The sequence below is a fragment of the Larus michahellis genome, chromosome 1 (genome assembly GCF_964199755.1).
Source record: "Larus michahellis chromosome 1, bLarMic1.1, whole genome shotgun sequence".
Classification (NCBI taxonomy): Eukaryota; Metazoa; Chordata; class Aves; order Charadriiformes; family Laridae; genus Larus; species Larus michahellis.
The window spans coordinates 84723798-84743127 of NC_133896.1; the positions used below are offsets into that span (position 1 = coordinate 84723798).

The 19330-nt window shown below is 41.7% G+C and overlaps 1 protein-coding gene across 2 annotated transcripts in view; it reads right to left on the minus strand.

The window, feature by feature from the left end:
• VWF (von Willebrand factor) overlaps positions 1 to 19330 on the minus strand; it is a 146023-nt gene that overhangs the window by 27010 nt on the left and 99683 nt on the right. For both annotated transcript variants that reach the window (XM_074589548.1, XM_074589537.1), the window contains exons 35-43: positions 18354 to 18574; positions 17167 to 17359; positions 16193 to 16534; positions 9061 to 9266; positions 5130 to 5232; positions 4946 to 5020; positions 4304 to 4408; positions 3608 to 3813; positions 1865 to 2014 (exon numbers count right to left, since the gene is read on the minus strand). In XM_074589548.1, coding sequence (XP_074445649.1) covers positions 1865 to 2014; positions 3608 to 3813; positions 4304 to 4408; positions 4946 to 5020; positions 5130 to 5232; positions 9061 to 9266; positions 16193 to 16534; positions 17167 to 17359; positions 18354 to 18574 — 1601 coding nt within the window. The remainder of the gene's footprint in view (positions 1 to 1864; positions 2015 to 3607; positions 3814 to 4303; positions 4409 to 4945; positions 5021 to 5129; positions 5233 to 9060; positions 9267 to 16192; positions 16535 to 17166; positions 17360 to 18353; positions 18575 to 19330) is intronic.

Genomic DNA, 19330 nt, shown 5'->3' on the forward strand with positions numbered 1-19330 from the left:
CAGAGGAGGGGAATGTGCATGATGTATTTGGAGATTTACTGTATTTCCAACAAGAAGAAAAAAGCCTACTCCTGGAGAAGACAAAACCAAGTGAATCTTGTGTCATATGTGGCACTGGAAAACCCAGAATGTAGCATCCCAGTGAGCACAGTGAGTCAAACACAGAAGCAGCACCTGTCCCTCTTAGTTAAAGGGGTTTGCAGTTGTTCCTGTAGTATGACTTCCTTTGCTTTTCCCACTGACATATTCCAGCTGCTCACCTGTAATAACACCGGGGCAGTCCGTTGAGTCACAGGCCAACATGCAGACTTTTATCAGTTACTGGACCACTTGAAGCATTGATGTTACAACACACATCTGGAAACACTTGCTGCTTGGGCAACTGTTTGAATTTTGTGTGGGCTAATGCAATATATAGCCTAATATAAATATTTTAAAAGCAACTTGGAGATCTGAATAGCATTAACTAGCTCATCTTTGCTTCTGCACTGAGGAAAAAAAACAAATTAGCTTCTTCTGGGCTTCACTTCATGGTTCAGGGAAGAACAAACCCATGGGGAAACCCCTGGGTCAGCAAAAGACCTGCAGAGAACATTCTGAATCCCAGATAGCCACATCTAGTTGCCCCACCTGGGCCCCACACAGCCTACTGAACTTGCAGACTGTGAAGACACCAGACCATGGACTAAGGAGGAGCTCCTTCAAGTCAGTTGTGCATTTTCCCCACTGGAATTGGCCAACACCATCAAGAACAATCTTCATTAATCCATGCATATACTGAAAACTTTAAAAAGAGGCAAAATGTATTTATGGTAGACTCTGATGGTTGCGGCACAACTTCTCTGGCCACATGGCAGTTGGTAAGGGGTGTGATTTGTCAGCACTTGCCTGGGCTGGGAAACCTCTTCGGTCATCTGCTCTTACTGCAGAGCCAAGCTGTGTATTTCCACTGTCCTCACTCAATGGCCCATCCGCCCTAACTTCATGAAGCTATGATGTGGGAATGCTTAAGGATTATGGGTACAAGGTACTAGATACCACAGCAAAATGCAACTCTAGGGCATCACATTTAATTTTACAGTGATTTTTTTTACTTCCTTATTCTCCACATTATTTTCACGTGAGAAATGTTAGGGAAGGGATCCAAATTGGGTAGTTTAAAGGAAGTCTAAAAACCATTTTGAACTTTTGTTTGCACAAATCATTTTATGGTCAAAACATTCCAATCTATGACACAGGCAAGCGCTGCTGACTTGTAACCAAGTCCTTTGACCTTTCTAGAATTCTTCTACCAACTTTTTGTACAAAGTATCTGTCTCCTTCTGCTTGACCAGCTACGTCAATATAACAAAGCAGCTCATACTTCCTTTGCAGGCTTCCAAAAGTAGACCACGTAATTTTATAGCGTGTAGCAGATGTCCGACCATAATAAAGGCCACAGCATGCGGTGTTATTAATGCTGTAACGGGCAGAGCTGAGCAATAGACAGATCTGAATTGGGCTCTCCAAAAAGTGAACTTCACCTAGAACAGTCATTTGAAATTGAACTTCAGACATCATGAGTACTTATTATGCAAGTGGTGCAAACGACAGACACTTCAGGATGCAGTTCTCTTTTTATTGAAATATAAAATAAACTTGTCACTGATTTCCTTGGCAGCAGGATATGATCTTAAAACAATAACCCTAAAATAAAGTCAGTAATGTTCAGGCCCTCTTAAACCCTGTTCCCAAGATAATTCGTTGCTACAACACTTATTTTCTGTTTTTCTCTGGTTTCTCTAAACATGCAGGTTTAAAAGTAACCATTTCAGATCCCTATCAGGGCCCTGCTGGCTAATGTACTGATTTAAATGTTACTCACCCGAGAGCAGAACGTGTTACATGCTTTGTCATGACACTCCATCATCTGAAGTCCTGTAACATCATCCCTCATACTCGTGCAAGAACATTCCCTGCAACCATCTTCCCAGGTTGTCCCAACAGGGTAGACTATGTTGTTGTGCACACAGACCTATTGAATGTAACAATGAATACATGAAAGAGCACTTACACGTACACTGCTGCTGTAAGGGCACACTGCTGGCTCCAAAAGGCTACTTTTTAAGATGTGAAACCTACCATAGAGAGGGTAGATTCAGATTAGATATTAGGAAGAAATTCTTTACTGTGAGGGTGGTGAGGCACTGGAACAGGTTGCCTAGAGAAGCTGTGGATGCCCCATCCCTGGAGGTGTTCAAGGCCAGGCTGGATGGGGCTTTGAGCAGCCTGGTCTAGTGGGAGGTGTCCCTGCCCATGGCAGGGAGGTTGGAACTAGATGATCTTTAAGGTCCCTTCCAACTTTAACCAGTCAATGATTCTATGATTCTATAGATTTTATGGAATATTTTGAACCCAGTAGAAATGCTACAGGTCTTAAAATTGTGGCCACGCTGATGAGGAAAAGCAAACAAGTGCAACCAAAGCTAGTGTTTTATAAAAAATAAATTGGAGAATTTTATCTGCAGTCGGTGGAATTGTCCAGGGTCTGACTCAGTTTCCCTGGAAGTATAATTTGACCCAATATTTAGAGATAATAAACAGTGAGTCCTGTAGAAGGAGCTGTGCATGCAAAACTTCTCCCAGTAAATCAGCTGATCCAAAAAGATCCTACTTTGAGCTACAAGCATTCATTGTCTTGTATCCTTAGGCTATCAAAGCTACTACAAAAATAGTGACATCTCTTGTATTGCACTTTCTATTAGTAAATTTTACAGTATGTTATTGAAGAGATGAACATCATTTATTTTTATAGATATAGCAAGAAAGTCATGAAGACATAAAATGACTTATGCAAGGTCATGAACTACTTAGCAACAGAAAAGAAAGGATAGCTCTCCTAAGCTGCAAGACAGTGTAACCCTATGTTATGCTCTTAGGTAAGGTTGCTTCAATGAAAAGGTTACATTGTCCTTCAACCTCTCCTCTAAGTAACCTTATCTTAGGGGTTAACATAATATAACAACTTAATAAAAGGTTGGCAAAATAAGAAAAAAAAATATCCTGGTGAAGCTTTAATAGAATCAGGTATTAATTCAACAAAAATTTAAAAGTGGCAATATAGTTCATATAAGATGCAATGCCTCCTCAGGCAGAGGCAAAGGTAATCAATGGGCACAAGGAGTTTAGGTGTCCCAAACATTTCAATAAAGTTAGTATAGGATTGAAAGAATATATAGTATCTATACTGATCCAAAAGCATGTACATCTGTTATCCAGAAGCAAATTAGAAATTTAAAAGTTACCTATGAAAATCCTAATGCTTGAATGACCTTGAAGTTTCACGTGGTTTTGGTTTCTATACATATATACATGTAAAATCTGATTATGTCAAAGTCACAAAAAATGGACTGGTTATGTCAGAATAAATGACCGTAATAAAACAAGCAACAGTGTGAGGCAACAGTGTATTTCTCTCAGACACATGTAAATTAAAAATGCCCTGGCATCATTATCCGGTAGTCTTGTTGGGGGTCTGTTAATACCTAGCTGGCCGCTTGCTTTGGTGCTGTCACTCCATGTATAAAAGATAACCTCGTCTGTGGAGGTGACACTTCATTCCCCTTACCCTGCCTGGAGCACAGGTGGTAGATACGCAGCCGCAGTCATTGGTGAGAGATCTGGATAGATATCCCAGAGGGCAGCTCACTGTCGAGTTTGTACAGCTGCAGGTACACTCGTATTCATCACAGCACTCGGTCTTCTTAACAGTCAGCTCTCGATGCGGTGGGCAGGAAGGTCTTTGAACTAAGCTGCATGCTTCTCTGTTACACGCTAGCAGAAAAAGGCAGGTCCCATGTCAAGCACACAGCATTTCAGAGTGCTGCTGCAAGTGAACAAGACAGTTCTCTGGCAGCAAGGCACTAATCGCTACTGAAAACAGTTATAAATCTACTTAAAGACTAACAAGTAATGCAGATATAAAAGGCCCGGGTCAAAGATTGTGCTGCAGGTTCAGGAAAAGCTCCTACCCTGCCAAAATATTCTTGTCTCATACACAATCAAAAAGATTCATAAAATAAGCATAAAGGTCAGAGCACACACGTCCAAGAGTCAAGTATTTCTCTTTTCCTTAATTCAAAAGTGTGCTTAGAAAGGGCCAACAATACCCTTCTTCCAAGTCTGTGAAATCATTACATGTCCGTTGGCTCCAAAATTAAACCTTTCAGAGGGAAAAAATAATGTCTAAAGGAAGTTGTCAGTGTTGCTCAAATGCAGTGTTCCAGTGTCACTCCCTGCTAAAAAAAAAAAAAAAATATCTTACCACATGTGTAATTGGGTCGGCATTCTCCAGGGTTGGTCAGAGCAAGCTGCAGGCCAAACTCACAGACAGGGGCAGGAGGCAAATCACAGGAAACCAGATCACAGACTAAGAAGAAAAATTGAGAGAGTGTGTAAGACCACACCTGACTAGTTAGTCCTCAAGAAAAGACACACACACACACATGCATGTCCCCATTAAAATTTTTTCCCCTACATTCAATTGCTATCCTAAAACATGAAGTAAGTAAGAGTTCAGCAAGTCAGAGTTTGTTTTCAAAATAGCTTAGGGAACAGTTCAAGCTTGGGTTATGAGGATTAAGGTTCTAATGTTATATTTAATTTGCAAATATAGACCATGCAAAAACAGATATTTGAAAAGAGACCATTCTAATGTCATGTAGACAAAAACAAATTGGTCCATTCCCTTCCTCACCTCTTACAGAAAGAGGGAGAAAGTCAAGTCAGAACTGAATAGACACTCACATCCTCAGGAGCTGTTTATTTTTCCTAACGGATGATCGTACAGTCATTCAGTGGTTTCAAAAATGGAGCATTGCATTAAATAAAAGAAGGGATTGTATACTTTTGAAGCATCTGATAAAAATATGGACCAAGAAGATTTCAACAGTTTATGAGAACCTACCACACTCGTACTCGGGGCAGCACTGGCCAGCGTCCCTGCGCAGACGAGGGACTTCACAGGGACCACACTGAACAGCTGTAGTAAGAAGAAAACATCCATAAAACAAGTTTGGATATGACCTAGAAAACTAGGTAACAAAAATATCAACTGAAGTCCAATCATACGTGGAGTTAAAGCAATTTACGTTTGGCAGTAGGGCAAGGTCGGACCGTGCAGTTCACTTTCTTGTTATCAAGGCACGTGCACATCTTGCAAGGCTCACTGTCAGGAATCCACGTTTCCATGTGCTGCATGAGAAAAAAAAAACAAAAAAAAACAAACACAACAAAAAAACCCAACTGATTGTTAGAAAGAAATCAAATATTCTGGTCACTGGTATGTTAGTGATGGGAAAACCAGAAGATTCTATGCAGGATTGGTTGTTTGCTCTGTTAACTGTAAGAGCCTAAGGAGACACATAATTCTGAAATGACTGTCGTGTACCAATTTAGCAAAAGATGTAAAGAATGCATGAATGGGGTGAGGAATTACTATTGTTTTAAGCATGAAAAATGCTCCGACGTTATAAATGCAATCTCAGGCTATTGTGAGTAACAGTGGACTTGTGCAACTACATACCATGATTGGCTGTTCAGTGGTAATAAGGGAAACAACAATATTTTGGGAAATACATGGAAGTGGCTGCTTTCCCAAATTAGTAGTACTTAAACAGAGAGACATAAACGGTGCATATTTTTTATTAAGAATATGGGGGGTGTCATCACTTGATTTCCCATTGGATTGAAGACTGGAAAAGCACTATTAGTAACCCCAAATCTGAAACAATCACTATGGCGACATTACTGGAGGTAACAAGCACATTCAGATACTGCCAGTAAAATGTATCATTATTCAGCCACTGCTCCTTCTGGTGAAAGTGGGGGAAATCATTGAGGTTAAAGATGAAATTACCTGTAAAGAACTATCCGCATTTAACACACATGTGAATAGGGAGGTAAGAATGAAAAGATGCACTATGGGACAATAACGTTACTTTGCTCAATTGATCCAGGTTCTGGGTGAGAAAATGTAGAGTAGGCTAGGGTGCCACAAAGGGAAAAGGTGTCATCCAGAAAACCCTGGAGTGCAGTTTAAAAATAACCGTCTGCCGAGACCTTCAGTAAAAAGAAAGAAGGAAATATCTAAGCATACTGCAACCTGTGCCCAGAGATATCTATGTATTTTAAGCCATCACAGGAGTCTTGAAAGGACAGTTTAACCTTTCAAAGGTTAACGGCATGGCAAGGATAAAGACGCCAGGCGTGCTAGAACAAGCCAACCAGAGGTTTAACAAAGCTTAGGAAATGAATCACATAGGATTGGTTAATCCATAGGAAATCTATTTTAGTCAAAGAAAGCTTGCATTGATGCTAGTAAAGAACATTATCTCAGAGCTTGGAAAAATAACTCAGAACCCTCTGCCAGAGCATTCAATGGCCTCAGGGTTAAAAAGTCCTGAGAATACAGCTGATAGAGAATGCCTACACTTGCAGGTGGTGATGTGAAAAGCATGCAGACATTTCAAGACACAGAGAAAGAGAAACACAATATTTGCTGCTCTAACATTTTCAGCAGCCTTGATTTTTGCACAGGTTTTCTTCAGCATAAGTAGGACTTTCTAATACCAGAAGACACAGCAAGAGAGAGCATGGTGTTAGCAGAGCCCTATATGGGTTTTGGTACTGAGAATTCTGTAAGCCCAAGCACAATCTGAGGTAGAAAGGAAGAGAGGAACGAACATCAGAGGGAAAGAAGGGGGTTAAGGAAATCATAACCCACCACCAGTTGCACTGCCTGTTGTATTGCTCACACAGCTAATCCTGCAATGGTGGAGACGCAAATCAGCTGTGTGAGCTGATCCTCCCCTGCCCTCCACCTCCCCATCCACACAGCAGCTGCATCTAAGCCTTGCCATCGGGGTACAGACGAGAGGTTGTCAGAGTTAAAACCCCATTAAGGGGCATGCAACAACTCATGAATTTCAGAACTTCTGCAGAAACAAGTAGATATCGCTGCAGACATTATTCCCAAGATGTGCGCTGAGCTTTTCTCCATGAGGGCTTGAAACAATTATTTAAATGGGAAGTGCACTGCATTGCCTGAGGATTCAGGGATTTAAGACACACAGATCCTGGACTTTAATCTGCATTTGCAATAGCCATTTCATATAGAATCACGATACAATAACCAGAGTTGTCAGGGTCACCAAGAATTGCGCACAACTGATCTGTATTTAGGGCAGTGATTGTATACATTGCAAGCTATTTTTTTTTCCTTCAAGAGAAATAAAAAGATCTTTTTTCTATTCCTTTTATTACACTATGACATACCAATGATACTGTATTTAAAACAAAGACCCGAAAGAGAACACAAAGAAGTAATCGTGGCCACATGTGTGGAGATGCTGTAACCTTAAAATAAAAGCTAAGACAAGCTACGTGTGCTCAATCCTTCCGAAAACTCTAACCTTTTGATTTGAAAAACTTGATTCGGATGATGCAGTTGTGTAACAGAACACCTTTCCCCTGGGTCTGCCCTCTCGCTGCCCACATCCATGGGGTACGTATGCCGGAGGAGGGCAGTTAGCGCTGTGAGGCTCCTGTACCAGCCCCTTGCCCAGCAGCAGGAAACCCTCAGGATCGTGTTTAGTGAACTCTTTTCCATGGCGCTGGGCTGTGACAGTGCCAGCAGGCAGCACTGAGGCACAAGCCGTGGCAAGGCGGGACCCTCGGGCAGGAGTGGACCTTTCCTGGGTGGGGGTGGGATGCACGGACATGCGGGCCAGACCTGCCCTATGTGCGACTCTCGCATTGGCAAAGCAGTGCCTGGAACACTTCCCTCCCTGAGTCAAGTGCGTTGCTCGCTGGTGCTCTGCCGCCTAAAGAAAGGTGTTCTCTCTGCTGTGCTTGATGCTTTTGTCACCGTGTTAATCAACGCAAACATTATTTTAAAGAGACGTTCCAGCTGCAAATAGTATATGCTCCCTTTCAGTTTAACTGCAAACATTTATAACGCATTTCTTGCTGAACTAAATGCAAGTATAAATTTGTGTGCGTGAAACGAAGTTATTCAGAGTACATACATTCGTTTACTTTTTTAAATCTACCTTTTTACATAAAGAATAGACTATCCACACACACACACACACACATAGACTTCTGTTATTTACAGAAGATCGATGTTACAGAAACAATTATGTCTTTGACAGCAGGTTTGCTGAGTATAAGACCATTGAAAAATCTTGCTAAGAATCTAAAGCCCATAAAGTATTGAAATTAAAGCCCCTTCTTCTTAAAGTCCCGTAACAAAATTGCAGATTTAAGAGGACTGTCTGATTTAGGTGAAAACTCCAAAGGTTGAGTATCTGGGGGCGAAGAGGAACAGCCGCTGCTACTTGGAACAGGGGACACAGGGAGGAGCTTGCGCAGCCGCTGTGTGATGCTGAAAGGGAAATCAGCAATCTCTTTCACCGCAGCCTGGCACCCACAGCTCTTCCCAATCCCGTTCCGCCACAGAGAGGTCTGACTCAGCTGAGGAAAGTGGATTTTCAGTAAAACTAAAATGACGAATTTTATCTAATGAATGATTCTCATTTAAAAAAAAAAAAAAAGCAGGGAGGCTAATATGACTTCACTTAAGGTCCTCTTGGTCCCACTGCTGCACACCAATCACTGAAAAGATTACAGCAAGCTTTGCAAAGACAATACGATACATTTTAAGCAAGGGTTCCAGATTTATGATTAAATTGTCATTACTGGTAAAAGTCTGCTGAATGAGGGTGTTTATCTTGGTAAATGTTGACTTATGCCATCCCTCCTCTCTTCCTTCTAGACCTCCCCTCCACACAGATTTGTCATGCATTTCCGGGTCTGGACAGTCCCAGCTGTGAATTTTATATCCATCCCAGCCAATTTCACACTAGGGGAGCTACATGGGGCTGACAGCCGGCCGGTTATGAGGAACTGAGCTAGAAAATAAACTGTTTTCCAAAGGGGAAAACAGACTTATGACAGATTTACTTGCAAAAGTACGAACCCCAACCACTTACAAAGGTAAGCTGCTAAGTACATGGTTACCTGATGGTGCGTGCCATCTTCACTGACACATTGTGTGCAGACTTCTTCATCAACGCAGCTGTCATTAAAAATCGCCTGTCTGTCTGCACAGAAGCAGCCTTCTGTGGGATAATCCTTGCAGACACTGAGTTTGGTACTATTATCACAGTGCTTTATGCAGGCTTTGTGGCAGTGATCATATGTCAAATATGGGGGACATTTCATTGCTGAGGAAGACAGAAAAAAAACCTATTTAGATAAAGAGACCTGAAAGGCAGATAAATGTTTCCACTCACACGTCCTTTAGAATTCTGTTCAGGTTTTTGAAAGCCATCATCTGATGGACATAGTTTGCCTTCTGCAGCCACTAACAGCTTTGAAAATACATTTTAAAACTAAGGAAATCCACAGTGGAAAACGATTGAAGGCTTTTGCTTAAATTATAGTCCATGCAGAAATCATCAAGCCGCATTTTCAGACCACAAGCACCAACAAAGTATGACTTACCCTTATAATGATACAATGGCTTACATGAGCTTTACATCTTGCCTAACTTTGTTTTCAACGCTGGGCAAGAGACATAAGAGATTAGAACCACCTTAGCGTGTATTAGCAAAGCACTGGTAACGGCGCATGGTTAGGAGAGATCCAGGACAGACTAAAGTGTTGAACAAAGATATTTTTTTTGACAACTTGATAGGCGTCAGTGTTCACAATCAACTAAAGGAAGCTAACAAACAGAACATTTTGATACTTCAAAACCGAACCTGCTGGATTTCTGCTCCTTATTATCTGAGTTGCCTTATTAACGGAATTAACTGCATCAATGAAGGTTGCATTCCTCCCCCTAAGCCAACACATAACATTTTTACTGATGAGCTCACAACACTGAGGGCATTGTCTCTAAAAGCAAACACAAAATTAAGGCTACAGCTATTCAAGAAACCTATGGACACAGCTTCCATACTGTGTAGTCCCTTAAGTCGACTTATTTTTCACTACAGCTTCAACTTGGAAAAGTCTTTCTTATTTCCCATTTTGTGACTGCTGTGAGGTTTATAAAACTTTTTTTTCAGTCCCCTGACAAAAAACACTGAAAGAAAATTACTGAATGAAGACCCAAGCTCCCAACCAAACAAGCATTCATCAGCTGAACTGTCTACACGCACCCTTCTTAGCAGCCAAAGGAAACAGAAATGTCTTTAGCATTAACCCTTTACTGTTTCAAGCCATGCTAAATCCAATTAATTCTGGTGTGTTGGAGTCCATGGTTGTATGTGGGGATAAGCATCATAGTTCAGTAGATGCAGAGGAACTTGAAAAGCCACAGGAACTTGATGGGGACTCCAATCCCACTGTGAAATGCTTTGGCTGGATTCTGAAAACACAAAAACGTCTATCCAAGTAAAACAGGATAAATCACCTGCTTATAACCCTGTACTGGTAGCCACCTAGACTATACTACGTTTTCCAGTAAAAACTCATTTCCAGAAGCAGTTCTGTAAACATGGTGCCTAGAGTAAGCACCAGCGCTAATTGCCTGTCATGGACTCACGTCAGCTATAATGAACGTGTGAAAATACATCCAACAGCACATAGTAAGGTAGTGTGTCATTTGCTTTTTTATTCCAGTGTTGGCAAGCACAGTGGCACACTGGCTTTCATCCTGCTTACCTACCACTAGCCCCACAGCAAATCTAGTAAACCTGCTCTGCACAAAATTAGATTAATTTATTTTAGAGTTTAATGCAGCGTTTTATGCCCATCAGCATAGAACACGGACAGCTCTCAAGCAGAGGAGGTACCGATGCTAATGCCTCTAAAGTACTTCATGTAACACAGCCCCTTCTCCTTCCTCCTCTTTGGCTAGCATTAAGGAGCCAGGTGTGTGAAAAATGGAATGAAGAACCATGCCCTGGCCTCCAGAGAGGCTATCAAATAGCCTGTGTGCCTGTGTTAAACGGCAATGTTTTTTCAAGGAAGAAATTAGGTAGTTATGTTTTGCAAAAGAAATATAAACGAGCTCACATGAATGGCCTTGTTTTGAAGTCACCTCTGTCCTTGGGGCATGGGAATGAGATGTGCATAAGCAGCATCAAGAGATGGGGTAAGCTCCGGCAACGCCTGGAAAATCATCCTAACCATCCTTTCATCCCATTGACACAATGACAGCCAGGCGATCGTAGAAAGCCACCTCAGACATGTCACTGCCCTCATGCTCCAGAGATTTGGATATCTCCTACATGACTTTCAGGTAACTCTGTTTTTTGTATAGAAACTTCTGCCAGAGGTATGGAATGCGAGAAGGCACGAAGGACTCCCCACAGTCAGCCTCAGAAACAAGTATTTCAACAAGGCACACTCCCAGATGGCTATTTCAGTGCTCACCTCAAATGCTTGTTGTTTCTGAATGAAAAGGAAAAGACTGCAGGTACTAGCAAAAGGGAAAATAAGGCCAAAAGCCAACTAATAGAAGAATAATTCTTCTGCCAAATTAGTTTCAAAAGAAATACACCTCAAGTACTAGCCTGTATGATGCTACTATGATAACGTATTGATATTATATTCTGTTTGTTGGCTCCGTTAAAACATGACCTTTTCTTTCAAACAAGGAAGAGAATAATAAAAGAAAAGTGGGGGGCGGAGGGGTGGTGGTGGGGGGGAACAGTTTCCTGTAAACCTATGATTATTTCAAAGGGTCATCTCGCACATTTAAGTATTGACATTTCTTCGGCTGCTTATTTTTCGTTTAAATTACAGTAGCTATTCCTAGTAGATACTGGTTGGGAGAAAATAACCTCTATGAGGATCTACAGAAGGTAGAGTGAAGATTCAGAGTGAAAGATCTAGTGACAGTTTGCACAGAGATTCACTCTGACTTTGTGGCTCTAATGGATAAGACAAGACCGAGCATCCTTGGTTAAAGTACTAAATGGATATTTAGGCAAGGGGTGCTTTTCAAGCCTGTGACACACAGAGAAAGGCCCACGTCCTTTCAGGTGACAATGCCACTCCTTTCTTATCAGTAGTATAATATAGCAGCTAGCTAGCTATCTCCAGAGGTCACATACTGCTGGCTTGCCTTTTGCCTCACCGTACTGTCATGTGCAGCCAAAAGGACAGCTAAAACACCAGTGACAATGAAGCTGGAGTGAATAACGCACCAGGGCCAACACCTCATCAGCTGCCAGTCAACCTCCCTGCACTGCTCAGGCACAGTTTTCTGAAACCTCCCTTAACAGGTCTTCTTTATCCAAAGGAATATGTTTAGAAGGGTTTTTCCAGTGTTCCTGGGAGTGGTTTCAAGGCCGTGTTAAACCAACATAGATCAGTGCTGCCATCAAAAAGGGTAGTCCCCCCTTAATCTCCTCACCTCAGCTGCTGTTTCCTGCTGGCACCTTTTTCCCTTTTACAGCATGTGAGGACTACTGCCAGCATAGCACAAGGAGTGGGAATGCACGGCTGGAGATGGAAGAAGAAGAGAAAACTGTCCCACATCAGCTGAAGGCAGTTGTAAAGCCACCCCCGTACTACTGAGGTTTTTTTCATGATTTAAATCCTTCAGCTGTTATGGTCCTCACCGGCATGCCTTGCTTACACAGCAAACGAAGAGCAGCAGATAATCTCAGTGTAGCTCCACTACCCAAATCCTTCATTAGCAGAGATGGTTTAAAGGTTTCTTGTATCCTATTGCTTCTCTCTCCTCCTCCTGACCCTCGTTCTTGCTTCTTTGCCAGATATCACTGCCCCTCAGTTGAGCAGCCACAGCCTGTTATGCATTTGCTTTCTAACCTGTGCAACCCAGTTAAACAACCCAGTGAAAGACAAAACACAAAACCCTCCAACAACCAGAATGGCTCATGAAAAACGGTGTTTCAAAGCAAAATATTTTTCCAGGAATCCCTGCAGCTGCTGAGTGCCACCAGCATCCTCCTCAAAGAACCACAGCTTTACTGAGCAGTACCAACTAGCAGTTTGCTTCATACACCATGCAAGCATCAACTACCTATCTAAATTTAATTTATCTGCAAGCTAGTATTGGCAAGTACCTAGAGGGTATGTCCATATTGCACATAAATGAGCGTAAAGAGCTGCTGAGAAGCACTCATGGAAACATTAGTACACGAAGATTAACAACTGCTGCTGCTGCCGCTGTCATTTATCTTCTGAGTATTTCTGCTTTCTGAGCAAAATTTGCTAACTGGTACTGTTACTTGAGCTACACAGTTCAAAGCTGACTTGGTCACCTTCACATGACCTACCATTTCTTTGGTAACTGCAGAATGAATATATCTCCGTCCATTCATTAATCACTATATAAACAAGCTTATATCCAGGTGAATAAAGCTTCCTCTCCACACAAATCTGAATCCCAACACATGTCAATATTAGCAATGCAGTGGTCTGCTCTCATAAGACCCCACCTGGAGTACTGTGTCCAGCTCTGGAGTCCTCAGCACAAGAAAGACATGGACCTGTTGGAATGGGTCCAGCGGAGGGCCACGAGGATGATCAGAGGGCTGGAGCAACTCTCCTGTGAAGACAGGCTGAGGGAGCTGGGTCTGTTCAGCCTGGAGAAAAGAAGGCTCCGAGGAGACCTTATAGCAGCCTTCCAGTGCCTAAAGGGGGCCTACAGGAAGGATGGGGAGGGGCTCTTTATCAGGGAGTGTAGTGATAGGATGAGGGGTAAGGTTTTAAGCTGAAAGAGGGTAGATTTAGATTAGATATTAGGAAGAAATTCTTTACTGTGAGGGTGGTGAGGCACTGGAACAGGTTGCCCAGGGAAGCTGTGGATGCCCCATCCCTGGAAGTGTTCAAGGCCAGGCTGGATGGGACTTTGAGCAGCCTGGTCTAGTGGGAGGTGTCCCTGCCCATGGCAGGGGGGTTGGACCTAGATGATCTTTAAGTCTCCTTCCAAACCAAACCATTCTATCATTTGTTAGAAATCTCTATGATCTTTACATTAAGATAGAGCCCATACTGGCAGTGAAGTAGAAACCCTATTCAGCAGGCATTCACTTGTAAGGGTGAGCTTGCTCAAGGGGTGCATGTTCTATGCCTCAGGGTTACGTGGCTATCAATGGAAGCTACAGGCTGCTGCAGCACACGTCTACTAAGCAAGGGTCTAGGAAAAAAATTTAAAAAAAATCAAAAAATCTCCCTCACTGCATATTGCCACCTTGGAGTAAATTTTCCTTCCATCCACTGACACAAAGCTGGAAGTCTACCAGATAGCACTTGACACATGCACCCTCCCAAAAAGGAGCAAGGAAAGCTCAGGCAGTGGAACTGAATGAGAACAGGATGGAGAACAAGCTCCGTCTTGATCGTATATTCCATCAAGTACATATACCCACCCAGGCAGACCAGTCAGGAAGGACTTGTACTGCTTGAAATGTCCCAATATGGCATGACAAAAACCTAAAAAAATGACAAGAATTCACTGGCACAGGGGTAGGGAAGCAAGGTACTCCAGAACTGTGCCATTGTTATTAAACACGTAGTGGTAGAGTGATTAAGCCACAGTGTCTATTTAGTCATTAATGTAACTCACATAATGTTCCTCTAATTGAAGCACCTTTTTGAAGGAAGAAGATGATGCTATTGTTAGGACGCAAATGATTGTTTTATGCAACTAGTGTTAAAATGGGCAACTTCGGCTATCCTTGTACATGCTGAGTAACAAGATGGGAATTTGAAAACCGCGCAGAGTTATTACGGTTCTCCACTGACATTCAGGCTCGGACATTTCAATTTGCAAAGCCTGACTGAAGCACTAAATTTAGAAAATGGTTGGCAGTATTCTCCCTCTGTTTTCTAGGACTATATTCCAAACAGACTAAGTTGTTTCTTAAAAGATTCAGTCCGCAACAGCAATGTGTTCTTCAATAGCTTATCCTGGAAAGATATTTAAGACACTAACTGGAGGCTCAGGACAAATTCAAATTCACATTCTTGACTTCCTATCCCATCATTCCCTCAGTCTGAGCTTAAAACATGAACAAACCAAAATATGTAGTGAGTTCTTGCTGTATCATGCCTTTAGGATGCTGGTTCTCCAATTCTGAAATGAAAAGTATCTGGGCGGCAAGAGGAAAAGAAAGCAAGGCAACAAGAACTGACTAAACTGGAGAGGCAGGAGATGTGAAAAACGACTGCGATACAATACACTACATGAGGGGCTGGCTGGGAAAGAAAATGCCAACATACATACACACACATCTCAGATACCTGACTAAGCCAGAAACACCGTGAGAAAATATCTAAATGTCTGTAACCATCACTGCACACAGACTAACAGCAGAAGGTGTAGAATAAGCCACCTCAAGAGTTACTCGTTTGTACTTAACTATATGTTACATTTTGGGCAGATCTTTATGTATGCCTCATAATAGGGCTGTCGGGAGAAAAAAGAAAGAAAAAGAAAAAACAAACAAAAACCCCAGGAAGTTAGGGAAGAACTTCTTATGACTATAAGAATTTAGGGGAGTAGGTATACAAAACGACAACCATCTGGACTTAGCACCAGCATGCTTGTCCTGCTTAATTTGGGCTCTGGGCAATTTGCAAGACTCACGTCCTGCTATACTGCTTTCTCAGCACAAACTCTTCACCTCCACAACACAAGCAAAACACAGCCAGAAGGAGAACCAGATTTGCAAAGTAAATTACAGCTGGTTTGATCAGTGTAGCTGGCACGTGCTGGCAAGAAAACGCACCACAGAGAGTGGCTATTTCCCCATTTTAGCTGCAGCTAAAACCGCCCGGCAGAATCAGAGCAGGCTCTCAGTTCAAACCTGGCCCCACAATGGTTTGGTGGCTGCAGAGTCAGGTACTGTCACATAGCCATGTTTGCCTGTGCATAGCTTTTGCAGTATTTTTATTTCATAGGTTATTCCTCCAGCCTTGCAAGAGTACTTTGCATTTTACTAGTTAGCACTTTGCTAAGAAAGGCTTTTTCCATAATATGCAACTTAGTGGACGACAAACCAGTTACCAGATCTGCAATACCACTTATATGGGAAACTTGATTTGGAACTTCTGCCCCATTACACGGTATTCAAAAACTAACATTACACTGACCGTCATTGTCACCACCATCATCAAGTTAGACAGTTTCTATATCAGTTTTAACATATCGTAAACCACTCACGACAAAACTCGGGTGTTCTCCAGTCTATGCAGACCCCGTTTTCCCTGCAGATGTGAGCGTAGGAAGTTATCATCTCGCAGGCTTCGTCCTCATAGCAGCTGCTCTCTGCGCAGGCCTCGTAGAACATGTTGGGGGAGATTAGCCTGTGGCACTCTGCAAACCGATCGGAGAGCAGAAGGCGGCAGTGGCTCGTTGCGTGCTCAGAGCATCTGTCTTCTCTCCGGATTTCACAGATCTTCCCTGGCTCTTCCACCACCCAGTCTTGAATAAATACACTGCTGTCAGAAGTGACAGAGCCGTCATGTAACGTGAAGTCATTGACGTGGTTCTGGTCACACACCCCTAGGAGGGTGAGTAAAAGGAAAAGAAAGAGTCTGAATACAGTCAGCAATAAAATAAACCTAGAGAAAATAGGCACAGTACATACAGGGCTGTTTGGGACCACTCATTGAATGCCTTATAGCTATTATCAATAGAGGCATAAAAACCCTGGGTCATGTTTCACGTTTCCTTATTACGGGAGGTATAAGTTATGCCACAGAAGTATAAACTATACAATAGATTATACCATTGAGGATACCGTAGAATTAATTCTGCCAGGTAGTAGTACCCCTCACAAACCTTCCGCCTTCCCTACAAGCATAGGTCGTGTCTCTCACATAAATGTATATGTAAGAACCTAAAGTCAAACCCTCTTAACAAAAAAAAAAAAAAAAAAATCTCCTTGAAAGGACAGTGTGAAACAATTAAACATGAGAGATATGTAGCCTGTTCTTTCCACGGTATTATGTCAACGAGCTGTTATGTTGATGGCCGTAGTAGAGAAACCTACATAGATTAGCAATGTGCCAACAACAAGGGAATCAGTTCAGCCAGGGACTTTAAAGGTACAGGGCCACACAAACTACAATAACATATATAACAGTTCAAGTCCAAGTAGGAAGCTGTTAAAATTACTAAGTTTTCAAACTTACCACAAAGTCCTTGTGTTCCTGAAGAAAAGCTCTTTGAATTAAGTTTAAGAATAAATTCATTGTTTCTTGGAGTAAATGTCAGATTATGTCCAAGATGGGAGAACTTGATTTCATGCATTATTGCTCCATAAACAGTGACTTCAAACAAACTGCTAGAATAGGGGATATGAACCCTTTCACCGTTAACAGCCACCTGTTTTCAAAAAGGCAAGATCATCGCATCAGTTCTAGCAAGCAGTTAAAATCAACCCAGTCTTACAGTTGAAACACATTTTGATTTCATAAGTACTTGAAGATCCAACTGAATCTGGACATAAGAATCAATTTGGCAAGCTGAAAATTTCTATTGAGTCTAAAAATGTACAGAACTAATTGACCTTCATTCTGTGTATTATATGAACATCTCTTTCAACATTTTCCCACATGAATGCATTCCTTCGTGTATATGCAGACTAGCAATCTAATGCCATGTAGTTAAAGTGACACCTACAAACCCTGATTATCAATAAACCTCAGTGAAAGTCAAGGCTGTCCATCACCATGTAGAACTGGGTGCAGGTGTTTTGGTCCATCCTATTTTGCTACACATGAGCCAGACGAGATCACTTTTGCAGGCTAGCTGACTCCTGTGTGTCTGAGGAACCCAGAGATTGAAAATCTTTCGTATTGAATTTGAATACTTCTGTGCCTATAAAACAGACATAATAAATACTAAGATGGCCTTCCATCTAATGCTGAGGTCCACCTGTACACAAGGTAAGAACCAACTCACTAGCTCTTCAACTAGCCAGTTGTGCATTGGTTTGTGAAGAATAGAGGCTGCTCTCCCACGCACCAAATAATAACACTGTGTAAAGGACCTCTGCCAACAGAGGAGAATCAGAGTGCAGTATGTCCTGTCTATAAGCCCCGCTTTTCTGGCAGAAGTGTCAGGGAGACATTGCCAAATCCCATGTTCTTGATGTTGTCATACCAGCACAACAGGGAGAACAAGAAAAGAAACGTGTCTGGCTCATTATGTGAATGCAGATTGTATCATGAAATTAAAATGAGCATTTGCTCAGAAGCGTAAGAATAGGCTGCAAGGGGAACAGGAACAGCATAAAGAGAACAAATAGGTCCCCACAACCTGAAATTCTATCGCATGAGCAGACAACGCACAGATCACTTCATTGCATTTAGCTTACTGCCATGTCGCTGAAGAGCTGAACAGATACACCACGATGTTTCGCTTCAATGGAGTCCATACAGTTCATCTTTGGTGTTGCTCTGCATGGTCCTTCATGGAGGAGAATTTCAATGTCATGTTGCATGTCTCGAAATAAGGTGTAGGAGCAATTGCCGGTCAGCTTAAAATTCAGCCCATCAAAAGTGACAATGTGTCGAGATGAACTTCCTATACAAACACCTGCACATCAATAAAAAAAAAAAAAGTCATATAGGCATTCACTTTTGTTTAAATTATACTATTTCTTCACGATTATTATGGGCATATGGAATCAATTAGTTGAGAAAGCTAGGAAGGTAATGAATTGCAAATGCTGCAGAAAATCATCGACAAGAAACTTTGGTAAATACTTCATCATGTGGGTTTTTTTGAACTATCTTTGTCTATAGCAATTAGTATTAAAAAAGATTTGGAAAAACTCATAGAAAATCCCTTACCATGAAGTTTATTCACATTGAATGTGACTTATTAATAATTTCTATATGAAAAATGAAAGCAGGGAAAATGTATTCCTTCCCTATATGTAGAAAGACTGTAACATACTTATTTTTTAACTTTTGCATTGCGTTTTTATTATGGTATTGCATTTTACTCTGTACAGTATTACATTTTAAATAAAATAACATTACTTCATTCTTATCAAACACGTCACAGGGCGATACCAGGGAACATTTTTTTTTTTGAGGTAGGAAACAGGAAAAGGGCAGAGATATAACGTGCAGAGCGCAAACCAATGGCCAAGTGATAGCTGGTGTCCTAGTCGTTAGATTATAAACATTTCCTTGTCTTCACAAACTGGAAGACTAGGAGGATTATAATCTCACAAGTACCAAAAAAAAACCAACCCTGAGCAAAAAGATGCTTCTGATTTACGCGTTTTCAAATCTTTTGCTTAAAGATAATAAGGACAATAAAAGCAATGTCAGTTAAACGTGT